At 38.2% G+C, this 16,811-nt stretch overlaps 1 protein-coding gene across 1 annotated transcript in view; it reads right to left on the bottom strand.

Annotated features, from left to right (window-relative positions):
* LOC104617024 (28S ribosomal protein S5, mitochondrial-like) overlaps positions 1 to 16,809 on the bottom strand; it is a gene marked incomplete at its 5' end in the record, with an annotated part of 51,593 nt that extends 34,784 nt beyond the window's left edge. Inside the window, 2 exons of the mRNA XM_010282234.1 lie at positions 7,535 to 7,672; positions 16,758 to 16,809. Of these exons, the coding sequence (XP_010280536.1) occupies positions 7,535 to 7,672; positions 16,758 to 16,809 (190 nt within the window). The remainder of the gene's footprint in view (positions 1 to 7,534; positions 7,673 to 16,757) is intronic.
* Positions 16,810 to 16,811: the final 2 nt, after the last annotated feature.

Raw genomic sequence — 16,811 nt, 5'->3', positions numbered from 1 at the left:
TAAAAAAGGCTATTTTACACACAAATTAGGCCTACAAAGGCAAAAATCACAATGAAATAGAAACAAAAAACCAACAAGAACCAGTATAAGTTAAATAGACTTCAGATTTTTAATGAACTTGCATCCATCAACGAGATTGGAAGAACAAGAGCAACAAGAGTAGCTTTTTTTTTTTACCCCTTTGCATAATGGAATATTATGCGTGCATTATGAAATAGTGTATTTCAAATAACTGAGCATAAAGGTTTTTTCCTCTATTGGTCAAAAACAAATTAAGTGACACAGAGTTAGAAACAGATTAAAAGAAACCTTTGTTTTTGATACAAAGTAACACTTAGAATTCTTAATTCATATTAATGCTAAATTTATTTTGATTTAAAAGAAACTTCCTTGAAGGAGTCAGGACCATCCGCTAATATGAATTTGCCAGCTGTTTTAAAAATACACACAAAATAATGACTGTAGAATGACTTGTAAACAGTGTTTGTATTTAGCTATCCACAGCCAGCATGGCTGGATAAATGTGTAATATCTTACACATACTACCTGACGAGATAATTTTCACATTTTAAAGTTTGTACAAGCGAAATCTGAACTTCAGGTCAATCATAGCCTACCTCATGTGACTGCTCAATTATGGCATGGAAAGAAAAAACTGATAGTAGTGATAGTTGCCAGCATAATGGGTGCTCAATCCAGCAGCTTCCTGAGGTGATCCCAGGTCAGTTTGCAAGGGGAGTGAGGTAGATGCAGCTGGATCAAGACAGGAGAGGGAAGGCAAAGGAAGTAACAGTGATCCTTACAATCAAAGGAAAAGATCATTTAACTTAATTCAGTGGTTAAGAACTTATCTGGAACCTGGAGACCCAAATCCTACCTGATTTGAAGGTGCAAAGTCCTGCACCTGGGTCAGGGCATCCCCTGGTATCAGTACAGGCTGGGGGATGAAGGGATCAAGAGCAGCCCTGCCATGAAGGGCTTAGGGGTACTGGGGGATGAATAGCCAGACACGAGCCAGCAATGTGCGCTCACAGCCCAGAAGGCCAACCATATCCTGGGCTGCATCCAAAGCAGTGTGGCCAGCAGGTCGAGGGAGGTGATTCTGCCCCTCTACTCCACTCTGATGAGACCCCACCTGGTGTCTTGCATCCAGCTCTGGAGCCCTCAGCACAGGAAAGACATGGACCTCTTGGAGGGGGTCCAGAGGAGGGCCACAAAAATGATCAGAGGGATGGAACACCTCTCCTATGAAGGCTGAGAGAGTTGGGGTTGTTCAGCCTGGAGAAGAGAAGGCTCTGGGGAGACTTTACTGCAGCCTTTCAGTACTTAAAGGGGGCTTATAAGGAAGATGGGGACTGACTTTTTAGTAGGGCCTGTAGTATTAGGACAAGGGGTAATGGTTTTAAACTAAAGGAAGGTAGATTCAGACTAGACATAAGGAATACATTTTTTATTATGAGAAGTAAACAGGTTGCCCAGAGAGGTGGCAGAAGCCCCGTCTATGGAAACACTCAAGGTCAGGTTGGATGGGGCTCTGAGCAACCTGATGTAGTTGAAGATGTCCCTGGTCATTGCAGGGAGGTTCGACTAGATGACCTCTAAAGGTCCTTTCCAACCCAAACTATTCCATGATTCTATGACTTCAACCATGGTCTCACACTTTCTGCAAGAATATATGTCTCTCAGTTTTGGTTTTTTCCCACAAATTCTATTCCAAAAAACACCCCCAAAAACATCTTTCTGTTTCCAGCCCCCTCCCCATCAGTATTTAAAAGATTTTTAGGACAGAGGTTGTTGGCACAGAGCAGGCTACATGAACTACTCTAACCATCTAGGATTTGGCAATGAACTACAATTTAAGTCACTTAGGTCAGGAAAAGGTATCTTTAAATCTGGGCCTTATAATGTCTTAAATTCTCTCTCTACAGTCTTATGAAACGTGCCTAATAGCTACAAGGCATTTAATACAAAGGTGCTAGGCAAAAATGTACACAGAGCAGCTGTCTTAAGAGCAAAACCTACAACTCATTTCAGTGGCTGAACACGAATTATTACACATGAAGCAAATGATTTAGATGTCACTTTTAATTGCACATATTAACATTTAATTTCAAGCACAATACTTATTAGTGGCTGGAGGCATTCTCACAATTACATGAAATACCTAATTCAAAAAGAACAAAAGAAGTGAACAATTCAAAACAGAGTCTGATTTTATATCCCTTCATAATCTTCAACTGAACTTATAGACTGTTCAAAAACTGTCAAATTAGTCCATACCATCAGTTACTCCCGACATGCTATGTTTCTAATATAGCATTTTCCTGTTAGTTTTAAAAGTGTAAGTCTTTCATTCTACGACTTACTCAGCTTGTTTAAAAATACTTATGGAAACTAACTCCATTAATAGGTTAAATTCTCTCCTCCACAATTCAAAAGGGAATACCATGCAGGTGATAACACAAATAGATTTATTTATAAGAAAACAGAATGGCATACTTGTAACATGCAAGATTCTAAAGCAATTTCATCAAAATCAGTGTGTTCATCCCAAATGAGAACTGCCCTTGCTACTTCCTTTATCTCTGAACTGCAACTGTCTGACATCATGTGACGTCACAGTTTGACTCCCTGTCTAATCCCGGTCCACAAGCAGAAAAGCGTGGATCCATAAGCAATGAGATATAGTGCTGGATTACTCTCAAGTTTCCTAAGTGACCACACTCAGAACACTGTTTTCTTCAACTGCAAAAGAGACCCCTTGCATTCTAAATGGAAATGTATAATGCATATCTGATATTGAGTTCTGCTGAAAGACAACAAGAAGATTAAAAACACCCCCCTTCAAGTGATGCCTTTAAAAAAAAGGACTACTTTAGCAAAATACATGTTCCTCTTCACATGTCTTAAGATGTCATCTTCTGACGATATCATCTGTTAGCTCCACAGGGCCTTTATTCAAACGTAGGAAGTAGTGAAGCATTCAGTGTATACAGCCCACTACTGAGTCATGCAAAATTAACTTGGATAGCAGGCGGTATCTAACTGCAGAACTGCAAGAATCTGGACATTGAAAATTTCCAAGAAAGGCAGGGACTACTGCAAGACCATGAAAAGGAACCTGAGGCCATGTAACAGATTAGTACCAGTGGACAGATATAAGATCGTTTTAGATAAACTTCACAGACTAAAAATTAGAACTGCACATACATGAAATGTTCCCACTGAAAACTTAAGCTCATTTCTACTTATCACTGCTAGCTGGATTTCCACAATAGTGAAAAGGGAAAAAACTCATCTATTAACAAACTTTCCGGCTTCTGTTTGCCTTTGCTAACAAAAGACTGAAGCTCTAGGGGCTACCTGCTTATTCACAGATCTTTAATAATATCATTAAAAAATTTTAAAGTTCTCATGTGGATTGCAGAAAAAAATTAGTTTAGGTGTGTCTGCAAATTTCTTGGCAGAAAAAGATGCCTCTATAATCTAACTATTATCCCCATAGTATAGCATGGGAAAGTTTTGGGCAACTTCCCCAAAACCAGAAACAAATCTATTGCATTATAATAGTACAACAAAACCTCTGGAGCTGGAAAATATTATTCTGAAAGATGCATTCATAACTGCTACACAGACACAGTGAATAACTCCACTTAACTGCAAGCCTTGAGCATGCTTTCACAGTTCACTTGGCATTAGAATTTCACATTTTTTAAAACTGGCAATTTAGCACAATGTCAGCACTAAGCTGCAGACATGGGATTTTCAGGTTAGTCACAATTCAAATCCTGAATAAATCCAGCTACAAAACCCAAACCAAAACTGCTGTAAATTATCCTGACAAATATCTGAGAAACTGTGTTTTTTTCTTCATAACATCTTATTAAAAAAACAGGACCTTAACTTAGCTAATAGATGCTCTTGTAAATGCTACTACCTTTTGAAGGTTGCTTTGAGTATTAAAGCTTTAATTTGCAGCTTTTTTTTTTTAAATAATAAGCATTATGAAGCTGGTCTCAGCATCACCAGATGGATACGGAGAACAGAGCTTTCAGTGAGATTTGCAAAACTAAACACCATTGGCCTGGTTTCTTTCCTCAAAACAAAATAAAAACCACAGGCCTTCGCAAAAGTTACACTGCACAGTACCAAATCAAAACCCAACAAAATAGCCCCCCCCCCATTAAGTACAGTTAGCTGTAATGCATTTAATATTCACTCCCTTTTTTCTGACTAAAACCAGAACTATTCTTCAACACATATGCACACACAGGCATTCCCCTTGTAAAAGGGAAAAAAAATCCCAACAAACAGTTGTATATTTGGAGCTGTTTACATCATTAATGCTGAAACATCAAAACTCTTCATATGTTACTACTGACTATGACAAGTAGTAACTCAGTAATTGTTTATCTGGAGTGTTCATATTAAAAGAAAAGTTATTTAAAAATTGAAAAAAAAATTTTCACTCTGATCCTCAAATTAGGCACGGCAGAAAAAATTAATAATTTAATCCAAAGAAAATTCACACAGGACTACAAAAATTTAACATAAAATGTAATTAAGGAGCAAGCTTTCAGGAACTGGTGTTTCCAATAAAGAACACAAACACAGAGATTTATACTGAGTACAATTGCTCCAGTAAGCAAAGCCTCTAGAAACAAAATGTGTTACTCTGAGTATAATTTTATATTTTTGGTCTAAATGATTCTCCCTCAATTGTTACAATCTAGTTTTATAACCTCTGAAAAATCATCATATTCCTTATTCTGTATTCTAAACTCAGAGGAAACATCACCTAGCAACAGAGAAATGAAGTTCTTTTCATTTGTTCCCAAGCGTAGCTAATGGAATTAATACTGAGTGGGAAAGCATAATTTTTATATAGTCCCAGTATCAAATAAAAGTTCTTTTATTCTGTATTCTCACATACACTCGGACACACAACGGATGTTGAGAAAATTATGCTTGCTCGTTTGGATGATTGGGGTCAAAGATAACTCCTATGGCTGGGAGACAGCCATATTTTCAGTATTCATGACGCATCTGTGTGCCTCTGCTGCCTTCAGGAATGACAGACCATGTATTTCAACCCAATTCTGTATCTATCAAATTTAAGCAGTCTATATCTCACATTTTTCTCATCTACAGGTCAGACAGATACATACTTATTCCACTAAACGTATAGCACTTTTTATCAATGTTTCTGAACAACTGAAGCTTAAGCATCTGTTCAGAAAGTCTGGACTGGTGGGATTTCCCAGTGTGTGTGCCTACCCATAAGAATGTGTCAATGTACCGAGAAGTAGGGAAAACAGATCTGCCCTATCCTCTCAGACAAAAGTTGGACTGAAAGCAAGGCATTATCTGCAAATACCAGGTGTATTAAGACATACTGAAAAAAGAGGCAAGACTTCTCAAAGAAAGTTATTTGTTTTTTTTAATCATGATCTGAAAAACCTCAGGCCCTTCCACATCTCTAAATAAGCATGTGAAATTGTGAAGTAAATGGAAACAGAACTGTTTCCCATAGTGGGGAGGGTGGAAAGGAGGGAGGGACAGAAGATCATTTGAAATTACTTCATTACAAACTCACCGAAATATGTCATTGGACAACAATAAACCCCTGTGTATATTTCTGTTAGAGTTGCAGGAGAGAGCTATCTGGATAAGGATCACAAACTGCTGAGAATAATTTCAATTCCTCTTATTTAAATTAATTCCTTCCATTTAAATGAGTTAAACTGTTTTTAACAGTTAAGTTGAAGGTACAGATGACCCTACTAACAAGAGCATGTTAATAATTTCAAAGTATGATAGAAGAGAAGTACATCTTCACTGATCACGAGATAGGAAAGCATATTCACCCTTCTCGGTGACAAAGGACTGTCATTTGGTTGACATTTCACTTGAAAATGTTTCACATAAAATGGTCATATCTGCATTTTTAATGTTACCACTTCTGAAGCAACTGCTCTGCTAGAGGATATGAGTAATTTATACTGTTACTATCTACATAATTTGAATTTTGAAGATTTTATTCTTTACTTTTGTAAACAAAACTGTTCTTAGAATAACTGTACTTTGAAATATAAACTTCTCAGTCTTCCGAATCTGATGGCTACTATCTCTGCTGAATACATAAAGGAGGTACACTTAAAATTCTTCCAAGTTGTTACATCTTATTAATCAAGCCAATAGTTTTAGGTAGTTTGCCTAAATGTAACTTGTGTAAAATTTTATTAAGCCAAACAATGGGGATACCATCACAACAAACATTTTTAATTCAGTCATCTAACAAATATTTTTAATTAAGTCATCTAACAAGACATCTAGCAAAATTCCTGGTAAAACAGATCTCATCTAGACTTTGTGAATATGAACATAAGCATAATTAAGTAAACATCTAATCTACAAATTGTAATCACATTGCAATCACTTGCAGTGCTATATTTTAAATTTAAGATAAAACAACAACAGTGATTAGCTTTCTTACATGTTCTTATCTTGTGATTGCTCTGGTGCCTAAGACAAAGTTCTAAATGAAATTTTCCTGCAGTTGGCATCCTTAGAAGATCTTTACCATGCAAAGCCTCTGGTTCACACTTGCAGCCTTTTGCTCATCTTTTGAGACCTCTCTACCCTCAGTTGTTTGAAATCAGTCAATGATCAAAATTTACCGGGTAAAATGAGCAGACAGACAGCATGACTGCTTAAACCCCATTTCTTTACCAAATGTAAAGAAAACAAATACAGTACTCTTACACTCAGATGTTGAGAAGAATAGGAAGAGACCACCAGTTCTGAAAGCCTAATTTTGCACAGCTCTTATACTCTATGGATTATAAACAGTCAAAGAACTTTGACTCTCAAGCTGCTGCAGTTATCTCCTCCAGAAATTATGTTCTTACTACTCCTTCTCTTACCCTCTGGGATACGATAAGGAACCACAAAACAAGTGGAATGACCCCTCAGCTATCTCAGTTCACATTCCCAAGAATGAATTTAAACAGCCATCATCTCTCAGTTATGTTAAGCATGTGCATAATTCCTTTCAGGACTGGAGGAAAATACTGCAGCTGGCCCGACAATTAGTAAGACATTACCAACATTTTTTGTTTAACACATTATTGCATTTTAGTTATTTCATTTTTGAGACAGCACAGCTTGAACAGTATGTCTTGCCTGTGTCTCAAAAATAATTTGAAAAATAAACACACAATTTATATTCTCAATAAAGGACTAGGAAACAGAGAGAAGGTGTTTCCATCTTCCATCCAATGATGTATATTAGATGGATTCACTGTGACATAAATCAAACCCTTGCTTGCTATTAAAAGATAATAAATCAGCCTTGTGCACACACTTCTGTCAATAGCTGTAGATGCAACTATAATCTTAGGAGATACGTAACTAGAGTAGATACAAAAAGTTACTATACATAGATTTTCATGACCGTATCTTCCCAAAACAAAACTTTCTTTCCTTCTTCTGTTTATTACAGATAATAATTTTAATCCAACTCGAGACTTACACGTATTGAAGAAACTGCTTTGTCTGCGTTGCTCAACTGTCACATTCCAGGGGGCAGAGATGGAACACCGTGTCTGGAAAGCCCATGCCAGGCTAGAATATGAAGAGCAACTCCCTTTCACTGGCACAGAAGCAAACCCTGAGAATGAAGACAAAAATGTGTTTATATACAGGACATTTTCTACTTTAAAACGGCATTTCCTGCAACTATACATACCAGAAGTATTTACTTATACAGTTTAGTTTCCAAAGGGAATCAGATTTGAACCTTCTGTCTTGAAGTGCAAAGCAAGTTGCAATAGGGAGGGGAAATACTGCAGTAGAAAATGGCATAAAGAGAAGAAGGCTAGAAGGCTTCTAACATATTGCTCATGGAGTGAGCATTCACTCTCAAAAAGTAGAAATATTGTCCTAGCAGCAAAATGTGCAATAAAGTTCCTGGACACATTCAAAAGGGATAAATAAATACATCATAAAATACTGTATGTGGTATGAAAACCAAATCTGAAATGAGCCAAATAATCCTGTTCAATATCTTCATTAGTGATCTGGATGGTGGTTCAGAGTGTACCCTCAGCAAGTTTGCTGATGATACAGAACTGGGAGGAGTGGCTGATACACCAGAGGGTTGTGCTGCCATCCAGAGGGACATTGACAGGCTGGAGAAATGTGCTGATGGGAACCTCATGATGTTCAATAAGGGCAAGTGCAAAGTCTTGCACCTGGGGAGGAACCGCATGCACCAATACATCCTGGGGGCTGAACAGCTCAAAAGCAGCTTGGCAGAAAAGGGCCTGGGGGATCCTGGTAGCCACCAAGCTGACCATGAGCCAGCAATGTGTCCTTGCAGCAAAAAAAGCCAACAGCATCCTGGGCTGCGTTAGGACTGTTGCGAGTGGGTTGTGGGAAGTGATCCTTCCCCACTACTCAGCACAAGTGAGACACACCTGGAGCACTGTGACCAGTTCTGGGCTCCCTAAGAGAGATGCGGACATACTGGAGAATTGGACATTAGGAAAAGGTTCTTCACTGAGAGGGTGGTTAGTCACTAGAACAGGTTCCCCACAGAAGCGGTCATGGCACCAAGCCTGTCAGAGTTCAAGGAGTGTCTGGATGACGCTCTTAGTCATATGATTTAGTTTTAGCTAGTCCTGCAAGGGGCAGGGAATTGGACTCGATGGTCCTTATGGGTCCCTTCCAACTTCAGACATTCTATGATTCGATGAGAAAGTCCAGCAAACGGTCACAAAGATGATTAAGGAACTGAAGCATTTCTCGTAAGAGGAGAGTCCGAAAGAGCTAGGACCATTTAGCCTGGAGAAAAGCAGGCTCAGGAGGGATCTTACCTATGTATATAAATATCTGAAGGGAGGGTATAAAGAAGACTGAGCCAGGCTCTTCTCATTGGTGCCCAGTGACAGGACAAGAGGCAATGTATGTAAATTCAAAACCACAAAATTCCATCTGAATATAAGAAAACATTTTTTTTAACTCCCAACTAAACATGGTCCTGGATAATGTACTCTAGCTGACCCTGTTCTGAGCAGGGAAGGTGAACTAGATGATCTCCAAGAGGCTTCCAACCTCAACTATTCTGTGATTCTGCAAATTTACAAAGCTGACTTACTCTGGCATCCTGAAAGGAGAATGTAACTCCAGAAGTACCTTCCCCATGGTCCTCTGGATTTGATTATTACAAAGCTAGCCAATTATACATGCTCTTACCATCTCCAGAACAGATCACTTCAATATAGCATATATGGTGGTGCATTTTCTGTCGGACGTCTCAGCTAATGCAGAAACGTTGCTATTCTATTAGCCAAAAGGAGCACGTTATAACATCTAAGGCTCACATGCTTACCTACAACAATGAAAGCAAGATACACTTTCATTATTGACCAGCACAGAGGGGTGTTTCTTCAGAAGTAAGGAATCCATATTTTTCCTATTTACATCAATAAATCCAAACAGCATGCATATTCAACAAACTGAAAAGGGCTATACTGTCTTGAAATCCATTACTCAACACGTTATTCAGAAAATGGTGAAATTAAATTAAAATCTACTTCTTCCTAAACTCCATTTAAATTCAATCTTTTCAGCTAGATTTTAAAAGCAGAAAATAAACATGACTCTTGTCATTTTTTGATAGCATCCAGTATCAATAAAACAACAATCCATTTTTTGAAGTCAGGACAATAGCCCCTTCTAGGCAAATAACCACCAGTTCAGTTAACTGGGTTAAGGCAGCACAAAGTTCTAAAAAATTCCTCTCAAAGTAGTCTTAAAATGTAAGTTTATCATCATTTATTCCTATGAAAAGTTAAAGTTGACAAACTCCATTATGAAAATTTTGTGAAAAACCATTAATTTTCACAAAATAAAAAGCAGCCTAGAAGGAAAAAAGCAAAAAATAAGAATAGAAGATTCTTATTATCTGGTTAAATTCACAGAGAATGCAGAACATTTCACTGAGTCATACTATGAGACACATGCCAAAAATATGCTAGTCACTACTCAAACACTTGCTTTTACTTCAAACTGCTCCTGAACTAGCACTCCTAATATGAACTACATAGACAACATTAATGATAACTCTACAAACACAATTTTTGAGCTGTTTTGTGTTTTTAATATGCATTTAATGACAAATTGTTAATCTACAAGATTAAATTAACAGTTCATTTGAGAATAATTTTCACAAAAATTTCATGAGGTATTGATCTAATTTTTGGAATGGCATGCATTTAAAGAAGTTATTTTTAAAAAAATAATGTATCTACAACTAATTTAAAATTGCACTGTGTGGCAGTATTTATAATTTCCCTTGCTGCACCCTTTAATCTGGAAATTGCTTCAAAATAACTCGCAAAATCTAATCCTGTCGTTGTCACACAGACAAATTTTGTTGTACCTCAAACATGACTTGAAGCGGCACACTTTTCTCCCCTTCACATACTTCCCATTGGCCTATAAATGATCTTTTCACATGCATTAGCACATCTACTGATAATTTCCTTGAACAGGCTTCTTTTAATACAAAGACTTAATAACTCCCTCTTAACATCTTTTTAAGAAAAATGAGGGGGGAAAAAATATCTGCACATTTATGAACAGATGCACTGGTTCAGGCTAGTGGCCTAAGTAGCTCAGTATTTTGTCTCCAGTAAGCACTATAAACAGCTGCCTGGGGAAGAGTAAAAAGTGAGCAAATAAGTATAATTCTGTCTCCTACCGAGTCCCTCAGAAAAACCAACAAACACACCCAAGCTCTAAAGGATTTTTAAGGTTGAATTTTCCATTACTAAAGGCATGCATAATCTTTTTATCGACACTTACTCTGCAAGCTGTTTTTAAAAGACTGGTGCCACATTTACCACCTTCTGCTCTTCAGGTACCAAAGCAATTTCAAAGGGGAGGTTACACACTCTTACTAGTAATTAATCTTTTTCATCCTGGAGTTCTCTTAGAATTCTTCTGTGAATAGTTTCTGATCCAGCTAATGATCATCCTGTAGATTTGTCCCATAACTTCTGCCACAGTTACTTTAATTTCAGAAATATCCATTCTCACCACCATCACCACCCAGGGGTACCATATGGAAATCTCGTGTTTCTTTTTCCAGTGAATAATGATGCAAAGAATTAATTTAGCTTCCCTGCCTTCCCGTCTTTGAGTGCTCCTCTTATATCCTGTTTGTTAAACTGTCTCTAGAGGCATTCACTTTGAGTTATCTATTGGAGCAACACTTTATTAGCTAAAATGAGATAAGTGGTCAACATCAGGAACAACACTAATTATCTGGGCCAGGCTCAAACGTACATTAAAACATTACAGTGAGAAAATCATTGCTTTGTTTGAATTGGTCACCTGCACTTCTAGCAGCAGAGATGATGGTTTCTTTCACAGTTCTGTAATACAAAAGCATATTCTAAATTTTATGCCTAAGAAACAATACATTAATTTGGAAAACAAAACAGAAGAGTATTAGACAGATTACTTCATTATTGAAAATATTTGCAATGCAATTTGCTTTTGGTTGTTCGTTTTACTCCTACTTTCATTAGTCAAAAAAAGTTCCACATTCTAAATACCATCTCCTTCTGAAATTATGATGGAAATTTGAAAAAATATAAAGAGGCAATGAAGTCAAGACAAAATGACAGCAGTAAGAAGAATCAAGAGACAGTGGAATCAGATTAATAACTGCTGCAGAAATAAAATTCTGACAGAATGGCAGGGGCACAGAAGAGGAAAAGAAGTCAAATGTCAGAAAAAGCAGCAGCCAAATAAACACTGATATGATAGAAAAAGGTCAGAAAACTTTCAACTGATCTCAAGAAGTCTGATGATCCAAAGTTATTTTAAAAAAGTACTACAAAATCCGACTATTACAATTCATAACAGAAGTTGTTAAAGCCCAGGGTGAGACCTTGGCTCCACTGACACCAGTGACAAATATCTTATTTTCTTTAAGGATTCAATCTTTTTTAAAGTGAGGGCAATTTATACTTTCAAGACTGGCAGTGAGAGAATGCCAGTTCTGAGCTGGCAATCAAAATGATATGTCTAGGAAAGCCCAGGGGCTGTGTTGACTGTATTTTGGACACAAGGAGATAAGACTGTTTTGGTCTCTGAATTGCAGCAGGACAAAAGAGGAAAGAGGAAGACATGGCAAAAACAACCCCAAACCCACATGATTCCCAGAGTCTGAAACACTCTGAAACACATTAAATGATAACATTTAATAAAGTATACCCACACACTGTTGTACATGCTGCTACCAAGGGAATACACATTTTGAAAGGAGAGCAAAGAATAAAAATATTTATGGAATATAAACAGTTTGAAATGTCACATCTCAATAAAACAGCATTTTGACAGTTAATGCATCATATCCTCCATTCCCTATACATCCTCCAAACATCTGTGATGGGACTTTTATTTAAAATCTAAAACGTCTCTTACAATAAGCTATTCAAAATTGAATTGTTTATAAAAGCAAGACAGGTCATGAATGTTTGACTGATGTCTTGCCACCAGAAAAAGACACACCAACAAAGAAGAAAAAAGAAAAGGAAGCTTACTATATTTAAGTCATGCTCTGCACTAACATAAAATTAACTCCTCAGTTACACTTACTTTCCTGCTATAAGCATTACAATTAACACCCTGCACTGATTTTTTTAGTGTTGCCTTTCGCTGGATAAATACAAAATTTTATGCAAGTATAAATATACATCTATTCAACACTAAAAATTAACTTACCAAACACACTATAGAACCATTTCATTCTTTTCATAAGATGCAACAGAAGAATGAATCTCGAGATAGGTGGAAAACTAAATCTAACAGATTAACAGTCTTATTTCTGCAAACTTAAAAAAAAAATCCCTAAGAGTTTTCTTTCTAACACTCACCCTAGTTCATACACAAATCTACTACTTCGCTGTACCCATTTCATTATAACTTTCCTAACCTTTATTTCAGTTACATACTGGTTTAACATGCCACTTTCAGGAAATTTATGCACAGGGTGCAGCATCTGTCACCACACACAATGCCCAAAATTGGCATGCATTGCCATTTGCTTGCTATATCACCTAACATTCTGAAAGACAGCAAGCATGCTGAACATCCACATATTTACTTTACTAGTGAATGCAGTGTTCAGCAAGCCTGAGCACTAATTTTTAGGGTTTTTTAAACAATTGGCAACAACTTAATAATCCCCTGTACTCCTGTGATTATTTTCCACAGGAATTAAATAGAGAAAACTGTTCTTACTCAGTTCCATACCTGAGAGAAAGAAACACTGCATGAAGCCGGTTTCAGCAGTGAGAACTGCATCGTAAAAAAACTTTAAAAAAGAGCCATCAAGTTGGTTATAATTAGAACTTTGGCAAAATTGCCCAAGTATAGTTCCAGATATGCACATGGGAGGCTGTAGGCCAAAATAATCACAAAATTCTCAAAAGGTTTATGTACAAGAAAACAGAGATGTTCTGATTAAATTCCAAATTGCAGTTCTGAAGATATCAAGCACTATTATCTTAGCCTCTAATGGGCAATGAAGTTTGGGGGTTATTTGTCTGTATTTTCTGTTTAACATTTTGCTTGCTGCTTTTTATTCAAATGAAACCGTTATGCACAGAAATAAGGCATTCATACAAACAATCGCAACAGCGAAAACACTTCAGAATTGTCACTATCTTTTCCATATCGTCTCATAAGCGCTCGAGAAAGGCCCATGTAGTAATGAAATCTTGGAACTGATACAAATTGCTTTTTAAAAAGCCCTCCAGCTACTCTGGAAGAAATTTGGATGTGAAGAACTTAATCTGACAAACTAAAACCCATGCATTTAAAAAAAATCACAGCACATGGAAAGGGTCACTATCTACCTGGGCTAATCATGGAACACAAAGGTAATCAAATCAGAAAGAGTTAAGTCACACCTGAAAATACATAGATTATTTTAATAAATTATTTAGGAGCAGTTGCAGCCTTTCACTTTTCCTAGTCTACTTGCAAGAAATATTTATTTTTTTATGATCTACTCTGTGCCTAGATTGTGAAAACGTTTCCATCCACCAAGGAAACAAACCTCCCTGAATGCTCAGGCTTTAACTGCAGTTTGGCTAGAGAATGGGCATCACTTCAATCTATAAGATTGCCCTAAGGAAGAAGAGAGACCAGAAATTCATTAACTGCTTAGATTTATTTTTTTAGGAGTGGAAGCAAGGAAGTTTTAGGAGAACTGTAGAAGATAAAAAAAGCTAGAGAACCTTATTTTGCATTTGAACATGGGGGAGAAAGAAGGCACACCATCTCCGGAAAGCAAAGAACGCGACCAGCTTCCAGGTGTTCTAATACCAAGCTTGAATACACTTTTACCAATGTAATCTGGCTTTTCTTCCCATGTCAGTCACCAGCTTTTCCTGGAGAACATAGAGGCATTAATGTATTTCATTATGACTTTTGCCTAGAACGTAAGTGCATACAAGCTACCTAGGCTGTATAAAGGATTCTGAGACAGATTCACCACGATTTATAAGCAGGGTGCATAGCTGGTGGCATACAGTGACTCTAACGATGGAAATCGCTTTGGATGAAAAGTGAAAATGGAGACAAAAAAAGATAACATGCGTCCCAAGGCAGTCTCCAGTGCTGCAGATGATTTCCCCCCATAAGAATTTCCCACAGTACATATATACTTTTCCTCAGGACCCTTGTAAGACTCCTCACTGGATACATGCAGACTGGTTGGTTGTTATAATCACTATGATGGCACGGCATGCTCTAATGAATCCAAAACCTACAGACGAAAGCAAAGGGAAGAAGAAAACTGGCTCCTGCTAGTTGCTACCCAGGAGAACCCATCAAACGCTATTGGGATTCACAGCCGCAATGTCATAAGGTCAACAGCAGGAGAACAAGGGGAACATACTGCCCCAAAGGCTCTGTAACAGTGCCAGGGCAGCTTGGGTGAAAAGGGACATAGCTGCTGAAAGACAGACAGCAAAGTTGCAAATGGAGGGCATTTAGCAATACAAAAGGCTAAGATACCCATGGCACCGCAATAACTACAGCTATACCACCTTCAGTTTGAGGCAAAACCTCAGTAGTATTCATTGCTTAAAAACACGGTATAATGAAAAGCTTTAATTTCCTCTTATGAGAAGCATGCAGGTTAAAAAATAGATCCATATTTTAATATTTAAATATATTCACATCAAAATTAACTACATAATTCAGAAAATGCCACCCAGCAGTTTACAGTTATACAGTATTATTTCTTATATATCAAAAGACGATTTTCCCCATTTTCTAACCACAATTTTTGAAGGAGAGATCCAAAGTCAACTACGATCCTTAGTGCGAAAAAATATATATATTCTCCTTTCTTCCCAAGTATACTTCAACCACTACTGGGAAAAATAATAATTTAAATTTTGGAAAGTAACTGCAGAGGACTAAAAACCAGAAAGAAATGGCTACTGAAGAATTAGAGAAGTCTAAGAAAACAAACTTAGATTCCTATCAATTCTTCCCAACATCCAGGAAGACATAAGAGGAGAAAGGTAGAAAGAACAGGAAGAAAACAATATTTGAATTAAAAAAGCAAACGACCTCACTCCATTATCTTAAGGCATATATTACTGCCCAAGTTACTCTGATGGGATAATAGGTTTCCAAAGGCACAGATGGCCTGCCGCAAACCCTGCAACAATGAGACTTGCATGCCTAAAGCCCATTTGTGATCTGAAGTACATGCTTACTGTGTGTGAAGAAAGAAATACGGAAACTGCTAAATAGTGATAACAACCACCTTGTCCACTGATGACAGTGCAAGTGTAAAGCTAGTTATTTCACAAGGCATCTATCACACTTCCTGTCCTGGAGAAGAATAGCACATGCAAGAGCAACTAGATTCACAATATCTCGCAAAATACAGGCTTTAAAAAAAATAACATTTGTTCAGAAAGTCCCATTAGCGTTGTTTAGATATAAAAGAGAATTCCTCTGTAGCTCTTGTAGGACCTGGAGTGATTGAACAGACAAGGGAATGTGTGCAGCTGTGGTGTGTTCTGATCCATGCACATACAGAGCAGCTCCCACTTCTCTCTGTGTTGTTTTTAAGTTAATCACTAGCCATTTAATATTGGGCCACATTAACCATTACTAAGTGTCACATATGGAGCTGAGTCCAACCAACACCAAAGCACTTTTTCCACACTGGAATCAATACAATGGGGGAAAAAGCAGTTCAAGGGCTTATAAAACACAAATACACCCACACGAGGCAATGACCAGACACCGCTGAAGGGCACACTCTTGATCTCCCTCTGACCCCCAGAAGCGCTGCCGGTGTAACCCCAGAGCAGGCAAGCACGCAGCAGGCCGCGAGGGGAACAGGTTGCTCTCACCACGGAGAGCTCTTGCCAGGTCATGCCCCAGACCTACGGGAACGCGGCAGGGACACAGCAAACCCACCTTCCGCGCTTACGTGCATACACGTGTGTGCATACACGTGTATGCACACACCTACACCCACACAGAGCTCCCCATCCCCCCACCCCGAACTGCGGGGAACCGCTCGGAGCTCCGCCTCCCGTGGCGACCGTCTCGACCGGGCCATTGCCACGTGATACGGGACCGCGAGCGATTACCACCTCCCCTCCCGGAGGAGGCGCCCCCGGTACCATGCGCTCCCCCATCACCTCGCCACGCCACTCGGAAGGCACCATAGGTGCACGCCCGACCGATCGCCGCCG

Source organism: Phaethon lepturus, unplaced genomic scaffold (assembly GCF_000687285.1).
Source record: "Phaethon lepturus isolate BGI_N335 unplaced genomic scaffold, ASM68728v1 scaffold1962, whole genome shotgun sequence".
In the NCBI taxonomy this organism is placed as follows: Eukaryota; Metazoa; Chordata; class Aves; order Phaethontiformes; family Phaethontidae; genus Phaethon; species Phaethon lepturus.
Note: the sequence above shows the minus strand (reverse complement) of the source record. Positions and strands in the feature narration are given on the sequence as shown.